Source organism: Erithacus rubecula (assembly GCF_903797595.1).
Source record: "Erithacus rubecula genome assembly, chromosome: 2".
NCBI lineage: Eukaryota > Metazoa > Chordata > Aves > Passeriformes > Muscicapidae > Erithacus > Erithacus rubecula.
In genome coordinates this window covers 59,917,832-59,938,170 of record NC_136685.1, presented here as the reverse complement: position 1 = coordinate 59,938,170, position 20,339 = coordinate 59,917,832, and the positions used below count along the sequence as shown (strand labels likewise).

The following is a 20,339-nucleotide window of genomic DNA, read 5'->3' as shown; positions in this document are numbered from 1 at the left end:
GTTCCCGCCGGCGGCAGCCCCGGGAGCGCAGCGCCGGAGCCTCAGCCGGGACAGGGAAGGGACCGGGGCGGGCAGCGGCTCCGGGGCCGGGCGGGGGTGATGGTCGGTAGAGCGGGAACCGCGGGCGGCGGTGGAAGGGCGGCGTGGGCAGCGGGACTGGGACAGGGAAAGGGACAGGGGCTGGGATAGGGACAGGGGCTGAGGCAGAGGCAGGGACAGGAGCAGGGTCAGGGGCTGGGACAGGGGCAGGGACAGAGGCAGAGGCAGGGGTAGAGGCAGAGACAGGAGCAGGGACAGCGACAGAGGCAGGGACAGCGGCAGGGGCAGAGGTAAGGACAGGGGCAGAAGCAGGGACAGGGACAGAGACGGTGCAGGGACAGGGGCAGGGGCAGAGGAAGGGACAGGGACAGGGGCAGGGGCAGGGGCAGAGACGGTGCAGGGACAGGGGCAGGGGCAGAGGAAGGGACAGGGACAGGGGCAGGGGCAGGGGCAAAGGTAAGGACAGGGGCAGAGGAAGGGACAGGGACAGGGACAGGGGCAGGGGCAGGGGCAGGGGCAAAGGTAAGGACAGGGGCAGGGGCAGAGGAAGGGACAGGGGCAGGGGCAGGGGCAGAGGGAGGGACAGGGACACGGGCAGGGGGAGGGATGGGGTAGGGGCACGGGCAGGGACAAGGGCACGGGCAGGGGCAGAGGGAGGGACAGGGGCAGGGACAGGAACAGGGGCTGAGGCAGAGGCAGGGGCAGGGACAGGGACAGAGGGAGGGACAGGGACAGGGGCATGGGCAGGGGCAGGGGCATGGGCAGGGGCAGGGGCAGGAGCAGGGGCAGGGACAGGGGCAGGAGCAGGGACAGGGGCATCAGTAGGGGCAGCCGGCGGTGGCGGCAGGCGCTGCTGACGGTGCTGCTCGGGGATTATCGGCGGGCGCCGGCCGGCCCCGCTTTTGCTGCACCCGCTGCCGGCCCGAGCGCGGGGCCCGCCCGGGGACAGAGGGCGGAGCGAGCCGGGGCCAGGGCCGGGGCCGGGGTCGGGGCCAGGGCCAGGGCGAGCTCCGGCACCTTCTCAGCCATGTCCCCCAACTACATCCGGAGCTTCTCGGAGGGATGTGTGAGTACGCGGGGCGCGCCCCCCTGGCCCCGACCGGAGGGGGTCCGGCCCCAAACCGCGCGGGGGCTCAGCGACAATTGCCCCTTTGGGCAAACTGAAATTTAATTTGCGGGAATAAGTATGGTTCTAAGCATGGTTAGGTTTGAGAGTGGCACGGCAGTCCGTGCTTTGCCGTCACCTGACATCATGTGAATGAATCAGTACAACAGCAAAACGAATAGACTTTGGGTCGAAGCGCTCAGCTCCGTCTGGCGCCTTCTGCAGTAGTGGAATACAGATAAAGGCAGTGAAACAAATGAACTGGCAAGTGCTAGACAAATTAACGTTTATATAAAGTTAGTAGGAACAATAAAGTGTTGTAAGACATTATTTTGTTGGTGAGCTACTGCACCCTTCATAGGCAAACTGTCTCTTTTAAAACAAGTAGAATAAAATAAATACTTTGGATAATGAAAAAGAACAAGTAGACCTCCAACAATAACACTGTTAATTTTTGTTTTTTATTTTGAATGAACCCTCTGATTTGCAGCTCAGGCCGCCAACAGTAATTGGACAATTCCACACTCTTTTTTTTGGCTCAATTCGAATGTTTTTCCTTGGTGTTTTGGGCTTTGCTGTTTATGGAAATGAGGCCTTGCATTTCAGCTGTGACCCAGACAAGAGAGAGGTTAATCTTTTCTGTTACAACCAGTTCAGACCAATAACTCCACAGGTAATTATATTTTTTCTGTTATTTTTTTCACGGTAAAAATCTAATGTAAAGAATGTAAATTACAAAAGTTAAAGCATGATTGTTCCTATAAGTGCTAACTGACCAGGCTACTAGCTTTTTTTCATTAATATTTTCCTTTTTATATCCCTTAGTCTGTGATTAAATATGCTTCCTGTCCTTCAAAATAATCCTGTTTCAACTAAATTTTTCAAATCAAAACATAAGTGCTTTTTACCTTTATTGTCACCTAAGTTTTTATACATTATTTGGTATATATATTAAAAACAGACTTGCAAAATGTTTCAATATGCATGTGTTTTAGATGTTCCAAAGCAGTTGTAAATGATCTGATAGCTACATTTCTGCTACATTTTAGGTATTCTGGGCTTTACAGCTGGTGATTGTACTGGTGCCTGGAGCTTTTTTTCACCTTTACGCTGCTTGTAAAAGCATCAAACAGGAAGATATTCTCCAAAAGTCATCCTACACTGGTTTTTATATCTTCTCTGTTTTCTTAAGAATCGTCCTTGAAGTTGTGGCTTTTTGGCTTCAGATTCAGCTCTTTGGTTTCCAAGTGAACGCAATCTACATGTGTGATGTGGGGGCACTTGAAAAAAAGTTTAACATTACCCGGTGCATGGTGCCAGAGCACTTTGAAAAGACAATCTTTCTTATTGCAATGTACACATTTACTGTGATTACAGTGATCTTGTGTGTTGCTGAAATTTTTGAGATCTCATGTAGAAGGCTAGGTTTCTTAAAAACTCAGTGATGCTAACCACTCGCACTCATTTACTGCTCTGTCCACCTGCAGTTTTGTAACAATGATTTCAAAACACAGCAGGAAAACATCTCTTGTCCTCTATGCAGTGCTGCAGAGGAGAACCACACTCATGATTACTGAGGCAGAATAGTCCCTTGACATAAACTCCTCATCTAAAAACCTGCACACTATGACAATACGGTTTTGTTTTGTTTTTTTTTTTTTTGTCAAGGTCAAAGGCACTAAGATGTCCAAGAGCAATATATTTTAAGGACCTGCCACCTATGATAGTTCTGCCTCCAGAGGAGTGTCTGTGTGCGAGGAGAGGTTACTTATAAACATACTTCCATTCACAGCTTCTCTGAACACATGCCATCAGAGTTAATAAGGTCTCTGCTCTTCCAGGAAAAAATATTGCAAATTTCTTACATTTTCTTATGGCCTGACAACTGAGCAATAACCGTAGATACTCTCTGGGCACCAGAAAGCATTTGAGCATCTTCCCAAGAAGTGCCACTGAGATGCAACCTGCATTTCAGCCCCCAGGGGCAGCGACTCCTGTTAGGCTGTGGTGACCACATATCCATGGATACCAGCTTACTTTGCAGAGGCTCAGCTTCTGTCACCTGCTGGCTCAGAATCTCCTTTTGAAAGTGAAACAGTAGCATGGTATTCTTTGTGCTGACAGCAACACCTCATTATGTTTTGGCTTACCACGAAAAAGATTTTTACCAATTTAGCATAATCACATTTTGAAGGAGAAGTGCTTTTTAACAATTTTGCATAAGCAGCTTAAAAGTATCAAAATAAAATCTTGGAGAAAAGCCTTTCCAAGGCCCAATCATGATTTGATTTCAATTTGTTTTGCTTGTGTGTGACTGGAGAATTGGGCCCACAGAATTTTCTGCTGTTTGTGTCACATCCAACTTTTTCTTGCTCTGACTAAAGCTGCTAGAACAACAGTGAAAAAAGAACTCTGTATATTAAAATTATTCTATGCAGCAAGTGCATTTGGTTAGATTAGGTCTCAAACTTTTTATAGACATCAGATGTTTTTGTGTGCAACAGCTTCTTCTTAAGAGCTAATAAACATACTAAATTTGGAAGTGATTTCCTTGTGCTGAAGTGAGATAAAGGAAATAAAACAGATTTAAGAATCAGAAAGAAAGGAGGAGGTAGTTTCCTGTATAAAATATCTACAATAAGCAATAATAACAATCAGCCATTTTCCATTTGTTTTTAAACATAAAAAGCTGAGATCTTGATAGCAGAATTTGGTAATTTCAGAAATATTTAGGAAATTCTGGAAAAATCTTAACAAATGTTCTACCACCAAGTGTTAGTGAATAAGTCCCAAACACAGTTTAATTATCATAGGCTTTTAATTCTCACCCACAAAAGTAAACCTAAAAAATGGAATAGCAAGTTATAAGTGTCTTGGATTTGAATGAAAACAAAGTGGGCTACAACTAGATCTGTGATTTTTTTAATTTGCTGATAAAGAACAAAGCAATATATTTCAATACATTTGCTATATTAAAGTATTAATATGATTTTTCCCTATGCAAATAAGTTATATGTTGTCTTAAATAAATGTCCATTCAAGGCAATCAGATTTATGCAATATTAAACTAGTTATTTGACATCTGCAAGCATTGCAAGTGAAATAAAAAACACTGTGCTAACTTCTTGTTTGCATAATAGGCCACATTCTTAGGTTGAAATGTTTAATTTTTCACTGTATATGTCAATATCCATGTGAAATTATTCTTTCCAATTGAAACTTGTAATCTCAGGTGATTTTTTTTTATTTATAAAAACATACAGTATATAGAATTATTTAGAAAAAGAATTTACTTTCATGTGTTAGGTACAGTTGTTACCAATGGTACACAAATCCCACTTCTTCAGTTATTTGTATAATAATAAAATAACTTAAGCATAACCTTGTCAGTATTTTCCCTGGTGCTTAAAATGACACTGCTTGCTGTTCTGTAAATTTCCAAACACTTTAGAAGGGTCAGAAGAGTGCCAAAACCCCCAAGCTCTCAGGACTTCTTTAAGTTCTTGTTACCATCAAAAGCCTTGAAGAGCAAGTACTGGCATTGGACTGCCTGAGGATCCCTGGAGTGCTTTAGGAGCTGGGTCACTCGCCACCATGGCCTTTCTCTTTGCAGTCAAATTCTGGAACATATTAAAAATTATCCTTCTTCCAAATCAGATACACCACCATTTTTTTTCCCTGCATTTCCTGTGCAATTGAAATTGTCAAATTCCCCAGTCTTTCATTTCGAACAAAAAAAAAAAAAAAAAAAAAAAAAAAAACCCAAAAAAAACAAAAACAAAAAAAACCCCAAAAACCAAAAATTGCATTGCTGCCTTTTAGTGCAAATATTTTTCTGTGCCTGATTCTGCCATTAGTTTCTGGAACACATTGATGGAGATATGTCCATGTAAAGAAATAATTTCCCCATGGATGTCAACACTTCTTTTTCCTATATTTGCCATTTGTTTTCCTGGTGCTCATTTTATTCTCAAGTGTCTTCTAAACTTTTTTTTTTGCTTAGTCTTCCAAATTCTCACTGCTTTCATCCTCATTTACATTGTTTTCTATCAGCTTCCTTCCACCCTTACTCCCTCAGAGATTGATATGCCTTCATGCATTTCTAAGCGTTGAGCTGATTTTTGCTCAAATGCTTAGCAAGTATTTGAGATGATCATGAAGGCTTTCTTTTCTTTTCTTTTCTTTTCTTTTCTTTTCTTTTCTTTTCTTTTCTTTTCTTTTCTTTTCTTTTCTTTTCTTTTCTTTTCTTTTCTTTTCTTTTCTTTTCTTTTCTTTTTTCTTTTCTTTTTTCTTTTCGCCATTAAGAAAGGAATTATATAATACAATTGGAGATTCTTTGATTCAATTTTATTTCTTTACACAGCAAACATGAAGTCCTGTCTCCCAGAACACTGAGGAAGCATTTTGGCTTACATCAGGTTCACACTGTGCTCAGTGAAAAAGTCAAGTGCTTCTTTGACTTTTTCATTGTTTTGACTCTAGCTACCTAATTTTCACAGACAGCACTCAAAGCAATTCCCAGCTCATGTGTTTGCAGTCAGTTTTGTCTCTAGTTCCAACAGTTGTGACATGATTGCATTTTCATTAAAGGTAGAGCTGCTCTGGGCCAGCCAGCTACTAGTATAGCACCACAGCATCCCAGTCCTGTAACCACTCCTTGCTCTGTTCCTCTCATGGATTCTGTTCAGACATAATTTCCCCTCTGTTCCATTTTTGGCACACTCCCACATCAGAAGTGAGACAATGCAGCCTCCTCTCCTACCCTGTGCCTCCCTCCAACACACACCTTTCTTTATGCCCTGGAGCACTGGCATTCTCTTCCTTTACAAACAGACACTCTGGGATCAAGAAGAGGTTTAGCAAAAGGCCGACATAAAAGAAATATTAAAATAGTTTTAACTATGCCATCAGAATGAGGTAATAGACACTAAAATAATTTACATTGCAGTAACTTGTGAGATCCATTTGAAACCATTTTGCATCAACATTTCACATTTTGCTGTTCTTATCCCCTCTCTGCAAAAACCAGAAATCCCTGGCAGTTTGTCTGAGAAAAAGCTGTCTGGGAAGTGATGATCCTACGAGATGTATGTTCAAGGGCTGACAGAGTTTCTGACAGCAGCCTAGTCCTATTAGCCAGGCCATGGTAATATTGTAAAATGTGGAATATGTTAAATTTTCTTAAGCAAGGATTTTCTTTGATGTTTAATCTTTGAATACTTTCAAGCTTAATCAACGACAAGGGAGATTTAATCCATGAAAACAGACAGTAGCTAACAAGCAAGCTCTAACTGATGTCCAAGTGTTAGAAAAGCAAATCACTTGGTAGTAGAATTGCCTAGTTTACCAGGTTTACACTGTTTCATTGTTTACCAGGTTTAGAGCTTGACATTCTTCACCGATCTCAGACTCTGGGGAAGGTTGACAAAGATTGGGAAGGAGGATGCCCACTGACAGTTGTCACAAGGAATGCAGAATTTACAGGCCACAGGGCCATTTGGCAGAACACACAAAACATGAAAAAAGCAATAAGGCAACTCAAGAACTGCACTGCAATCAGCTCTGCCTGGGTAAGAGGTAATTCTGGCAGGGGGAGATCCAGAGCACCAGCATGGACCAGTGACCCAAGAAACCCAGTGACTCAAATAAGACTAAACATGCTCACCAATTAGCACAAGAAGCAAGAGAACCATTAGCTAACAGAAGACAAAAAACTAATTAATAAGAGAACTATGTAGCCTCTAGCTTTTGTTTGCTAAAATGTGTAAAGTATTGATAGTTGGGGTGCTTGATTTATGGAACACCCCAAACACCCAGGCTCACACAACTCTGAAATGAATAATCAATGTCTCTCTCGAGTGTGTATTTACTGGCTTGTTGCACACCAGGTAATTAACAAATCCGATTTTTGCAGACACCAGTTTTTGGGGATGAAGGGCAGAGACCCAGCAGCAAAGGCACAGCTCAGGGCCTCACGGACCTTGGCAACCCTTGGCACAGCCCACGCAGAAGTTTCAGTCTGAGAAGGGATTTCACCTGCAGGTGCCTCCACAGGCCAGGTCAGCACACTCCCGGGGCTGGCCTGCCACACGAAGGGAGGCACAGGGATGGGGATGCCGTCACTGCCCGGCCCTGGGCGGCCGCGGCCAGGCTGCCGTTCCACCGCTGCGCCAGGGAGTACCCTGACCGCCCCGAGGTCCCCAGCCCTTCCTCTCGGCTGCTGTGGGACGCGTTTCAAGCACTAAGGGCCACGCAGGCGGCGTTCGAGGCCGGTCCCCATTGACAGACGGACGGACAGCTCCGCCCGCCCCCTCCTGGCCAGCAGGGGGCGCTCCCCGCGCCCCGCCGCCCGCCCGCCCGCCCACGGCGCGCGAGCCGGAAGCGGAAGCGGCGCGCGCCAGCCCCGGGAGCGAGAGCCGCCCGCCGTCCGCCGCCTTCGCCATGGCGGCCCCGGCGCTGCCCCCGCTGCCGCCGCAGCTCAAGAGCATCCAGCACCATCTGCGGACCGCGCAGGAGCTGGACAAGCGCGAGCCCGTGGTGGCGTACTACTGTGAGTGAGGAGGCGGCCGCGGCGCCGCCCCGCCGGGCCCGGGCCGGCGCCCTGCACGGCGCAGAGCGCTCCTCCCCTGCCCGCCGGGGGATGCGCGGGCCGGGGGCAGCCCCACCTCTGGGCGGGGCGGGGGTCGCGGTGCGCCTCGCCCGCTCCGTGCGTGCGGAGTTAAAGCCCCGCGGTGCGCCATCCCGCAGCCCGGCCGCTGCTTGTGCGCCGCCCTGTAAGGTGGTCCCGATGGGACAGTCCGAGAAGAACGGCAACAATAACCTTTTCAGAGTTTCTGTTCTCCTGCAAAGACCTCCCTTCTGTCATGTGTAGCCCTGAATAAGTATTTTGACTTTGAGAATATTTAGTGCCGATAGAAGCTTTCAGTGTCATTTCTTTGAGGCTTTGTCAATTTCTCGGGGTTCTCAAAGGGAATGAGCGGTTTGCTCTTTTTCTGCTTCTTTCACTGAAATGAACACAGCAAAACCTTACTGTAAAGCTTGCAAATTAATATGTAGGTTTTTCAATCTGATGTGGCTTCTAAGCTGAAGGTTATCATCGTGGACTGTGAGCCTTTCTAAAAGATTTTGCGTAGTGGATTAAGAAATACAAGCTTGCTGTTAGTTTTAAGTTCCTGTTACAGTTAAGCCACAAATGCAAAGAGGGTAAGAGTACAGCTCACCAGAAAAGTATGTTTATGTTGTTGACAACCTATCCTCAACGGGAAGGAAGATGGGTAATCATAGTGTTGGTATTTTTATTGAGATATGAGGTCATTTGAGAGGTTTGCTTGGCTTTTCTTCAAGAAGAACGGAATAACGTAGAACTGGTAGTTTTTCTTCACAAGGTGATCTTCATTTAGAAGACTGAATTCATGAAATTCAGGTTTCAGATAGCTCTGAAAAAACTGAGTGTCATCTGAGTGAGAGAAGAATAATTTTACCTTTTCTGTGTCTCAGAGGAATAGTGTGCTAATATGGAAAAGTGCAGCCAGGAAGGTGAGGTAGCCACATATCAGAACACTGGATGATCTCAGTAATAGTCACTCTTTATTTACTAGAAGAGCACGGGGCAAGTGACACTGTGTGGCAAGAAGCACCAGCTTGGTCCAGTTGCACTGGGGGGGGTTTTGTTTTTCTTTATTTCTTTGGATTTTTCTGTCAGATGTGACACCATGTCTGACTACACAAGAAAAAGACATATACATTAGTGTAGGTAATAAAATACAAGTCTGTTTTAAAACAGAAATGTTTTAGTGTATGATCTCTCTTTATCTTTGGCATTCTGATACTTAAGTCTTAGTGTAGAGGAAAAAAATCCTGTGTTGGATAATTACCATTTTCCCTAAAGTCATTTGCCTTGTCTGTTCTAAGTAGTTTGAAAATTTTATTTTTTCATTTGAGTACTTCAGCACATCTGATTCATTACTGAGTATAGCAAAGACTATTCTAAAGGTATCTGTTTCATTACAGTATTACATAAAGTAAAAAGCACTGACATCTCTTTTTCAAGTTAAGTGTTGCTGAGATCCTTTGTTTTTTTTAAATATAGAAAGGAGAAGAATTTGTTTTCACCAGTCTTCCACTGATGACACTTATTTATGGTGGATGAGTTTGTTTGGATTGAGGAAAATGCAAAAATGCAGTGCTCCTGCTCCATAGTTGTTTTTTTTTTTCTTTGTTTAGTTATGGCTTTGAAACAAAAGTAAGGTTTATGAACCATTAATTTTTAACATCATGGGTTTGGAAAAACTCCATGGAATCCCAAAGTATTAATTATTAATATTGTTAGTATTAAAAAAAAAGTACTGTATATACTCCTAGCATGCTATGAATAATAAAAGCTTTACAAAAGGAAGTGTAGAGCAAGGAATACAAAAACATTTCAGGGTTCCTTTTGGATAATGTTTTGAAAGCAGTGCGGATTTATGTAGGGTTGAAGCAACACCTCTCATTAGATGCTTCACTGAAAAAAGTGAGCATCTCTTTGTGGAGCCTTTGAAATGGGTTTCAGAGGAGCTCTGTACATTTTATATAGTATTGTGTGGAAGGAGCAGATTGAGGGAAACTCATGTGTTCTAGATTGTGTGGCATTCTCTGTGCTGGTTCTTCTCCACCAGCCTCATCTGCAGGCAGATGCCTGGCAGCCTGTGGTCCCAGGGCAGGGGGCTGGTGAGGCACAGCAGAGTGCACCCTGTGTTGGAAAGGCCATGTTCCATCACAAAGCTGCTTACACAGCCACTCTGGGAAGGGGATCATTGGTTAGCTAGTGGATGTGACTATCAGTCCGAGCAGTGATGTGTTTATAGCTTTGGAGTGTTGCTGTAAGTGGTTCAAGCCCAGAAAAAAGCTTCAGGCATAATATTATTAGTGTTGCCATGGTACAGTAGTTTGCACTATGGGCATATATATGCTAGGTTTTGTTTTGTGTTAATTTTAGTTAAGTTGCACTTTTATATGTCTAATAATAAGAGCTGTGACACAGATTGAGTATTGGAAGCAAATGAACTGTGGCAAGATGTGTTTGCAACATAAAATATTGCTTTCTATAGCTTAGCAATAAAATTTTCAGAGAAACTACTTACTGCTCTTGTTAATGTTTTTGTCTCTCATCATAGGTGCTGTAGGTGTACCCTAAAATGGGAATTTATATGGCAGTTACATTATTTATTTGCATACACCAATTTTTTTCTTGTGTTGTAGTGTAATTTGAGCATTAAGCTAGCATAAAGCGCTAATGCCACCTAAAGAAAATGCTGTAGTCCTTCTCTGGCCTCTCATTCCCAACCCTAGAGTGCTTTAGAAGCAAATGTAGATGTAATTGTATGATGAGACAATAATAAGCTATTTTTCAGCCAGGCCAATTCACTGCTGCTTAAACATCTGTGTTCCCACACAGACAAAGAAAAGGAACAGGACACAGTGGCTTGGGGCAAAGACAGGGCTCCTGCTTTTGGTATTGCTGGCATATGTTGATTTACAGAAACTGTAATTTAATTACCATTAATCTCTTTTACACAATATAAATAGCTAAAGTCGGGATTATTTGTCTTTTTCAACTGCCACATAATTTTTTTTCCTCATGAAAAATAAAATGTTGAACATTGATACTCTTGTATGCTGTAACACAACACTTTTTGTTGTGAGTCTTCCACATTGCAAAAATTAAAAAACTGGTTCATTGCAGGTAATCCTGTGTAATCCTTACAGAATCTCCATTCTTAACCTCTTTTTTTAGGTATTCAATTCACAGCAGAATATGATCAGTAGTTTTATATCTTGTGTGTATACTGTTATCTTTTTAGCTCTATCTATTGTTGGTACATGGACATAATTGATGGAAGTAATGAAAATATATATTTTTTTTTGCTGACAGTGTGCATCATAAATTCACGTGGCTGTAACATTTCTTCTATCCAGAACACAGACTGTAGAGAAATAAAGAAACCGGGGTTTTTTTTTTATTTGTTTGGGGTTTTTTTGTTGTTGTTGTTTTGTTTTGGTTTGCTTTTTGTTTTTGTTTTTGTTTTTTAGTGGGACATGATCTCACAAAATAATTCTCCTTTTAAAGAAATTAGACACTTAATGTAAGTGTCCAGCACTCTGGTAATCTACCACCTTATTTTAAAATGCTTTCCTCCCCATATGATACTTTTTTCACTTTTGTATTATTGGTTAATCATTATCATTAAGTATGTAGCTATTTCAGGTTCAGTAAAGGTCTACTTATTCAGCAGGTATAATGGAATGCCTGAAGACTGTACTACATTGGTTGCCTAGCAAAAGGCAAATATGTAATTGGTAGTCAATAAAATAACTTTCTATGTTAAAAACTTACTTGAGTCTAACTGTTTGACTACTTTGAGATGTTATTTTGCAGACACAAGGAGGCAGGCTCTGATAAAAAAATCTCTGGCCTGTAGTAACTGAAGAAATCTTATTTCCAACTATGGCATAAGCAGTTGGACTGATGACTTATTTAAAAAAAAATTCCAAGGTTTGAGAAGTAGCTGTATCTTCCAAAAACTTCAGGTTTAGAGTTAAAAGCAAGATTTTCTTTAATGGCAGTTGTTTTCGTGTTCCAGTTGCATTGTTAATCTCTTTGCAAAGATAACTGCACATTGATTTTCAAATTCAAAAGTATTGAGAAAATGCCAGTGAGTTGCCAGAAAAGGACTGATGTTTCGTGATCAATGTTTGGATAGTCAATGAATTCATATGAGAAATTATGATTCTAGTGACTTCCAAAAAGCTAAGTGTGATGAATTTTGCTTTTACTAAACATCAGAAAACAATCTTGTAAGATCAGAAGATATGATCTGTTTAAGAGAAACATGAAAAAAAATCTTCAATTTTTACTTCTTGGGATGGAAAACAATCAGAGAAATGCTTCCAAAGGATCATAGTCTTGTATTAACATTTGTGGTTTTGTGAGATCAAGTGGGAGAGAAAAGCAGAAGAGACGACTTTTATTCCACTAACCAGTTGACAACCTCTTGAACCAAAGTCATTCAGCTTCTAGCAGAAATATCCACCTGTTAAATGTGACTGGCTTGTCACTTTCAAGTGTAGTCAGACACCTGTGAAACAAGCTTCTCTCTGCATAAAAAATATAAGAGCTTTTTAGTATTATTACTACAAAAAAAAAAAAAAGATGCTGAAGTTCATGGCCTTTTTTGGAATTTGGGTAATATAGTTACTGTGCAATTTTACAACTGAAATGCCATTAGTTTTTTACCAATTCTTATCCTTTACCAATCTAATGAGTCCTTAATAGGAAGGATGAATAATGGTAAAATATTTTAATTGAACTTTTAAAGTTTTTTATTGTATCTTGATGCATTCTGAATTATTAATTTAGAAGATGCATGTAATTGAGAAGTTTTAGTAAAATTAAAAGTAAGCGGTATTTGCTGTATTTGGAGAGATTCAGCACGTACTTAGTGACTTCATTTATACTGGGACATTGTGGAATTGAAATGCATTAAAAAATGTACTTGTGGAATTCCATATCTAATATCAAATCTGTGAGCTTTCCAGTTTGAATATTCATCTTTTGTACTAGTTTTATATAGTCCATTTGTAAAAGTACATTTTCCATAGCCTCACATTGCTGGTAGGAGAAAACTATTCTGGGGGCTACTAATACAACAAATGTTTTATTAGAGATTGAATACAGAAGAATATTCTTTACTCAGGGTAAGTTAATTTGTTTGGTCGGATATTTAAGTAAATGCCAATTTTGTAATGTACAGTGAGACTTGTTTTGATTCTGCTATAAGATAAAATTTTTTCTCAATTTATATTTTTCCCTTTGCTTTCTATTTTTTTTCTTTCTTCAGTTGTATGTTTGCTCTGTTGATTTCAAAGATTTGTATCGGGGGAAGACTATGCTCTTGAAACTTTGTCTGTAGAGACAGAAAAACTAAAAAAGTAGTAGGAATAACAAAGATATTTGTATAAACCCCATGATCCTCAAAGCAGACTGTGGGTAGTGGCAAAAATTAAGATGATACTAACTGTTGTGTAGTATTTTGGGCACTTGCTTTGATTTCATAGATAATATTTTAAAATAATCTGTTCTGACACAGATAGGAATGAGAATATATAGAACAAGTGTACTTCAGAGATTGAAACCTTGAGTTACATGTATTTTATAAAACTCCTAAATTTCACTCGTATGGTGTAAATATACTAAGATGCATTTTTTTCACCATATAATTCACCATTTTTAGTATATATTTATTCAACTTGAGCCTCTCAACTGTCTTTTCCTGCCTGAGGTTTGCTGCTACTTTTGAGGTTGGAGAGCTTTGTACATCACCTTGTGCAATGCCCTGCTCAGAGCATAGTCACTAGGGCAGGTTGGTCAGAACTGTGTCCAGGCAGTTTTTGAACATCTCCAGGGATGGCAACTCCAGACAGTAGAAGATTTTTCTTACGTTTAAATGGGATTTCTTGTATTTCATTTTGAGCCCATTGCCTCTTGTCCTGTCACTGGACACCACCGAGAAGGGTCTGGCTTTGTCTTCACTCCCCACTGCCCCCCTCCTCTTGTCAGTTATTTACACAGTGATAAGACCCTCTGATCCTTTGCTTTTCGCTGCTTAAACAATCCGAACTGTCTGCCTCTGCTGGTGTGACAAATGTCCCTAGCCTTTCATCAGCTTTGTGGCCCTTCCCATGTGTCCAGCTGGGAGCTCAGGGCTGCAGGTGTGGCACACCAGTGCTGAGTAGAAGGGTGATCACTTGCCTCAACCTGCCGGCAACACTTCTCTTAATTCAGCTGTGGATGCTGATAGACAATAAGGTCACTTTGGAAACTTTTCTCATGGTCATCTAGGGTGCTTTAGTTCACTGCACTGAGTAGTTTAAAGACATTAAATAGGCTTCTTCCAGTTTAAACTAAAAAGAGAGTGTTTCAGTTTTTTACTCTAATTACTGAAAGCTGTTTCATCCTCATGACTTGACCACAACTAATCCAGAGTAGCTGCCTTCTCTTTTTGCATTCTAGAAATCTCAATTGCTATAAATCCTATGTTTTGATTGGAAATATTTTTTTATTTAACTGTAGAGAGAAGCTTTTAAAAATACAGGTAGTCTAAATATTGTAGGAAAGCTTAGAGACTTATGAATTTTACATATAACTTACTGAAATTTAACAAGATTAAAAGAAGTCCTTAAATCAGACTGAAGTGTGGTAGTGAATCTCATTTCCTGAGATTCGTAAGAGGTTATTTGTTTCATCATCTAACCTTAATAGTTACCTGTCGTGTTTGTCGTTGGAAATTTTGTTTAGCCTATTTAGCTTGTCTATAAGTTGCTATTACTGTTATTATTATTATTAGTGAATTGTAAGGGGACTTACTCTAGTTTCAGGAGTTTTAAGAGGCAATTGAGATAATTTAGACTTAATAAAAATTGTCTAGTATGTAACATACTATACTGTTATTCAATAATTTTCTTCAGTAAGATTTAGAATACTATAAAAGAATCTGAGAGGACAAGATGGTCATGGTGCTATCCTCTTTTGAGTTTCTTAATTACATTTTTTGTAGTCTTAATTTCCCCCACTTTTGCATTATTTTTTTTCCTTAGATATTTCCCTAAGTTAATTTTACTTGAAATAAGTATTTGAAAATAATTTGGTTTCTCTGGAATGTTTTAGATTTTCAGTTGATGCTGCCAGCCTAATGTCTTGTCTTTTGCCAGTTTCCTTCGGCATCATGTAATGAAGAGACAGTGTAAGGCCTTCCAAGTTTGTTTGTCAGTATGTTAAATCTATGTTTAAAAGTCTTTGAATTCAGACAGCTTGGATTTAGCCATGTAGAAATACATTTATGATTGAAATCTGACACATTAATGTTTATGAGAGAAAGAATAATTCATTTTTATATGGAAATGTTTCCAGTAGTTTTGGATTTGAGTAGAATCCAATTTAATGTCCTTGTGCCCTTTGCTTCCCACATTTGTATTCCAGCTGTTGGCTTCCTATACCAAGCATTTAACAAACATTTTTTTGTCAATGGTTTTACAAAGGGATGTAGAATATGAATGAGTAATAAATTACGGCCTGGTAGAGCTTTCATCCCTTCATCAGAATCAAAATATTGCTAAAATTTATTGCAATTTTATTTGTTACTGTTTCATGTCAGTTTGTTACTATCAAATGTCAAAAATATTTCAGTGGCTAATAATTTATTTTCTGTGCTAGACAATTAAACATGCATGGGGAAAAAGAAGAATACTCTTTTGATCCCGTTAGACCAGGAAAAAAGAAAGATGATAGAACAGAATTTCGAAGATAGAGAATCAACCTATTGTGCATGCTTGCTGGCTGGAACTTTTGTTCTCCAGTATTTTTCACTTGGCACAAAGTTAGTTTGAAATGGGAGTGAGGGGAGTTTCAGTTGTTATCCAAACATTAATCTGGAGTAACTTACTATGTATGAGGAATGAATGTCTGGCACATACTAGAGACAAAATACTTGCTCTGAAATTGTGCTCTGTATTAGCAGAGGAAAAATAACATGGTATTACGTGACAAAAATAAAGGCAGAGACATTTCTGTAAAGCTCACTGTATAATTCCAGCCAGCACACCCACACTTAGTATTTACTGAACAAAGATTAAGGGCAGCAAATCAAGATGTATATTTTGTAGTTGTCTTGGCAAAACATTTTTGTGAGAATGATTACTTGCCAAGTCTTTATGAATTTGAAGATAAATGTCCTGTCTACGAACTGAGAGCAAACTCTTAGTTAATAATTGGCAAAACAGTTGTGTCTTTGTGTGTAAAATTACAAGTGACTTTAGCTCTACTTCTGATGTTATTAATATTTAAACATCAGCTCTCTGTAGCCTTCACCTCCTTAGTACTTTACTTTCTGCGTATACTATATACTTTATTGGCCACATAAAAGTCCTTTTTGCTACTTGGTTTGAGTAGAGGGAGGCAGAAAATAGTTGTATCTACTCTAAAACTGAGTGCATAAAACAAAAAGTAGGAATAATTTAATTCACCTATTTGTTTCCAGATGTTCCAGATCTCAATCATAATTAGTGAAGAGAGATAAGAGATGCAGGTCACTTAATTACAAGATAGATTTAGGCTTTAAAACTTGAAAATTTTTGCAGCTACAGTGTATGGGTTTAGTTGTCTTTTACATCAGTATTTTCAGAAGCTTGGCTGTTCAAAGATAATTTTTTTTAAATCAGAAGTTCTTAAACAAATGCCTTCTGTAAGTCAGATTCTTTAGTTTTAAGTGTGTCATTAGGGACATGCAATTTAAACATTTTGTTCAATGTGTAGAAAAGTTCTGAAGAGGAAACCAATGTGATTTTGATGTAAATTGGTCTTTCAAGTGTGGTATTCTGTAAGGTGAAACAATGCATTTGTAATACAAAGCACTACAAGGATTTCTTTTATGGCACCTGTACTGTTTGGGAGATTACGTTCCTCTTTTTAGAAATTGAACCTCCTGCTTAAAACAAAAGTTTTGTGACTTAGCAAGTATAGTAATAATACTATTCATTGCTTTTGCAATATTACAGGAACCAGAACAGAAATATTTAATGGAATGTAAATAATTTGTTTTCTTTTAGATGTGGTGAAAGGGGGCAACTGAACTCATGTCACTGTTGACTTTCTTAGTGGAGATTTTGGAGGCAGTAAACTTTTGACCTCTTGCTTACAAGTTATTTGCTACTGAGGTTACCTGTCAACATAAACATGGAGGACAGTTCTTTGACCATTAATTGCCAGTTTAAATTTTGTCTGATGATATTAACACAAGAAAGGAAATTAATTAACACGTTTTGCTGTTGCTGCAGAAAATTTAGTAACGAAGTGCATTTTCCCATTTGCTGCAAGCTAGGCAGGAAAAGGAAATTAATAAATTTCCTTCACTAGGTGAAAACATATTTTCAGTTATAATCATGTATCTTCACAATAAGTAATAACTGTACAATCAAGCACACATAAAAGATATGCAAGGAGCACTGTAACTGGCAAAGGTAGTAGTATCAAAACCAGCACAGTCTTACAGATAGCCTTCTTGTAGAATACTTGGGGCATTTCAAAATTAGAGCAGAGAGGGTAACAGAAGACGCAGATGTGGAAGAACTTGCGTTTGGAAAGAAATATTTTTCCTTAGAAATATGATATAGTAATACTCAAAAATGGAAAAAATATAACTAGTGTAACTAGTGGATGCTTTTTCCTGTTTTCAGAAGTAAGACAAAGGATTGCTTACTGCTTTTAGATTCACTCCCATAATGCTCTTCATACAGATAGTTTTAAAAGCAATATTTTAAAACATTAAAAGGTTATTATATTTCTTTCAGTATTGTCTTTAAAGATGAATACCAGATTATTAACTCCTCTTCCTCTAATTTGTTTCTGTCCTTAGAAATATCTAGTTCTTTCAGTTTTTCAACTATTTCACCTTCTGTTTGCTTGGTAAGTTTAATGATAGAGGTTTTCAATCCTAAAACCCTACTTGTGACTAGAGCAGCACTGAGTAAAGCGCTAAATGTACCTCAACATCCTTCACAATGTTCTGTGTATCACTGATGCGATTCAGGCTGATAGAGTGTACTTTTCTTCTGTTTCTTCAGTTATCAACTGAAACTGATGTTTGCAGAGATTTTGACTGTTTTGCATTTCCTGACCTGAAGGTTGCCTCGTCTTTCATTGCAATCAAGTTTTATCAGTGTTTTCTCAACAGAATCTGAGCCAAGACGTTTTGGCACTAAATGCTGCTAGGTAGTGATGCTCTGTCAATAGTTGTTTTCACAGATATTGTGCTCTTTCTTGATCACCACTTTCTTGAGAAAAATGGAATAGCTTTTGCCTTTATCTGAACCACTGCATCGTCAGAAGCCTGTCTCTGGACAGGATAGTCCTTCTTTCAAACATAAATATGTATGTGAAGAAGTGAGCATGCAAAAATTCCTGACTTCAAAAGCTTTTAAAGATCATGATAGACTCTCTTGTTAGGATAACTTAAGTGTGCTTTGACCTTTTGCTAGTTAATATGATCTTTCAGGAAATCTTAACAATTTCTGTAAGCAGTGATACAAATTTGGACTTGATGACTGCATGTGGTAACTGTGTACTGTGATAACTTGAGTGGTACAGAGATGTAATTGTTGTGACAGGTAGAGCACATTTAATCTTATCTCAGGTGGCATTAATAGCCTGTCTCAAGGATGTCTCTTCCTAGCATCTTAGAGTTGCTGCTGCCAGAGCACCTTCATGTTTTTTGAGTCTGTGCTTTGGATAATAGTATTTAGATTTTTAATAACCCAGGAGCTGTGGGTCCCTTGGTCCCAGAATCTTTTGTTAGGAGGAAGGTGTTGGTGTGGAAGATTGCTTGATGTCACCCACTGTGTAAAGTTGTATATGGAGTAGAAAAACATTTTTGTTTCTGTAACTATTGTTCTCTGACATGTGATTTCTGTGTGTTCAGGAGTTGTTCTGCATTTGTTCACTGGAGTGCCTGAAGGAGTCTTGAAGTCTTTCTCAGCCTCTGAAATCCTAAGAGGGGAAAGGGCTAGTTTTTCAGGGCTTTATACAAAGCATACAGATGTCTCAGTCCTGTAAATATACCTCTTGGATAATAATGAAGGAATTATCTGGCTTTCATAATTTAAATGGATGTATTTGCAGTAAGAGTGAAAAACCCTGCATAAAGGTAACACACGATTAACAGTTAAAACATAGATTATCTTTTAATTTTTAAACTGATCAAGGCTAAAGATATTCGCAAGATCCATTTATATGGAAACAGAGTTATTTCTATGTAAATGAGATGCATTTCTATGTATCTGGAGATACAAGTAAGGTAAATCTGTATCCTGTAATTGCCAAATGTATTTTGAATTTGTCACTCTAATGCATTTCAGTCTAAATTTAATTTATTTGTCTCTGAAAATATCTGATCTTGGCATCCATCAAAAATAAATAAATTATGTGAATGGCTCATAGGTTTAGCAATCTTATGTTAATTCTTAAGTTATATATTGTTAAATTATACCATGAAATGGGTTCAGGGGAGCTTACAATCAACTATGTAGTTAAAAATCAGTTTATTTGAAGACTGTCAATTACATCACATACCATATGAGGATGATATTTTAAATGATGGTTGCTTTTAATATTAATGCCTTAGATACAATTATTTGTGTCTTGGTGTTTGAATTTCTTTGAAATCTGATTTCAACTTTACATGTGCTAGTTTCATAATACTTAACATTGACATATCAGCATACTGAAGATAAATTAGGTGGGGTTGAGAGTACCTGTCAGTAATTAGCTTAATAGTAATGTTGTCGCTTGATGAAACCCACATAGCAATTCTTCCATTTGTCATGGTTAAGTATTGTAGTTGTTCTTAGTCTTTATTAATTCCTTTAGTTTTGTTCAGGACTTTCACGTGGTTGTTCTTTCTTGAAAACTTAAATGCAAAGATGCTAGATCCTTCTAGACATTGCAATAGTAAAAATTGAGAGGCATTGGAGGGTAGAAGTGTTTTATTTTGCAGGGAGAGTGTCTTTAAATGGTTGAGCAGCCCAACAGCTTTAACATTCAAAAATAAATGAGCTTTGCAGTCCCAAATAAGGAATATGGGCTTAGTCTGGATTTGAATACTCAGTTGTATATGAAATAGGAAATACTACTTTAAAAATCCAGAAAAATTACTTAAATTATGGTGCTCACCAGCAGAATCTGAGTAAGTTTTATACGAAGATACTTAATTTTATTAGACGATTTGCTAATAGATGGAAAAGGCAGACAAGCTTTTGTGTATGTTTATAATATAATACTAATTGAGTATATAAGTAATGTTTTCTTCTGCAGCAAGCATCAGGGTAAATGCAATGTGATAAAAAATCCGTTATATTCATGTTTACTGAGGTAATTTGAAGGGAAAAGATTCTCTCTAGTGTATGAAGAGATGCTTGGGAGGAGCAAGATGCTAAAGCTGTGAGGCGAGTTAGGATTGCTTGCCTTCAAGAAGGACATGGGGTATTCCATAATAGCTACCTCATGATAATATTTGGTGGAGTTACAACTTTTGGTTCTTAAACTCTGCGTTTGAAAGTGTTTTGTAGGACTCCCTTGAGAGTCAGAAGTGGGAGTTAGAGGAATGGG

General features: G+C 39.2%; 2 protein-coding genes across 3 annotated transcripts in view; both read left to right on the top strand.

Moving 5' to 3' along the window:
• The first annotated feature begins 994 nt into the window (after window positions 1–994).
• Window positions 995–4,888, top strand: GJE1 (gap junction protein epsilon 1). Its single transcript, XM_079326524.1, has 3 exons — window positions 995–1,105; window positions 1,635–1,817; window positions 2,194–4,888. The coding sequence occupies exons 1-3, from the start codon at window positions 1,067–1,069 to the stop codon at window positions 2,587–2,589; spliced, it is 618 nt and encodes a 205-aa protein (XP_079182650.1). The 5' UTR covers window positions 995–1,066; the 3' UTR covers window positions 2,590–4,888.
• Window positions 4,889–7,516: 2,628 nt separating this feature from the next.
• VTA1 (vesicle trafficking 1) overlaps window positions 7,517–20,339 on the top strand; it is a 35,998-nt gene continuing 23,175 nt past the window's right edge. Inside the window, exon 1 of one of the 2 annotated variants that reach the window (XM_079298154.1) lies at window positions 7,517–7,694. In XM_079298154.1, coding sequence (XP_079154280.1) covers window positions 7,586–7,694 — 109 coding nt within the window. In that variant the 5' untranslated portion in view covers window positions 7,517–7,585. The remainder of the gene's footprint in view (window positions 7,695–20,339) is intronic. The other variant, XM_079298155.1, reaches the window with a different exon arrangement.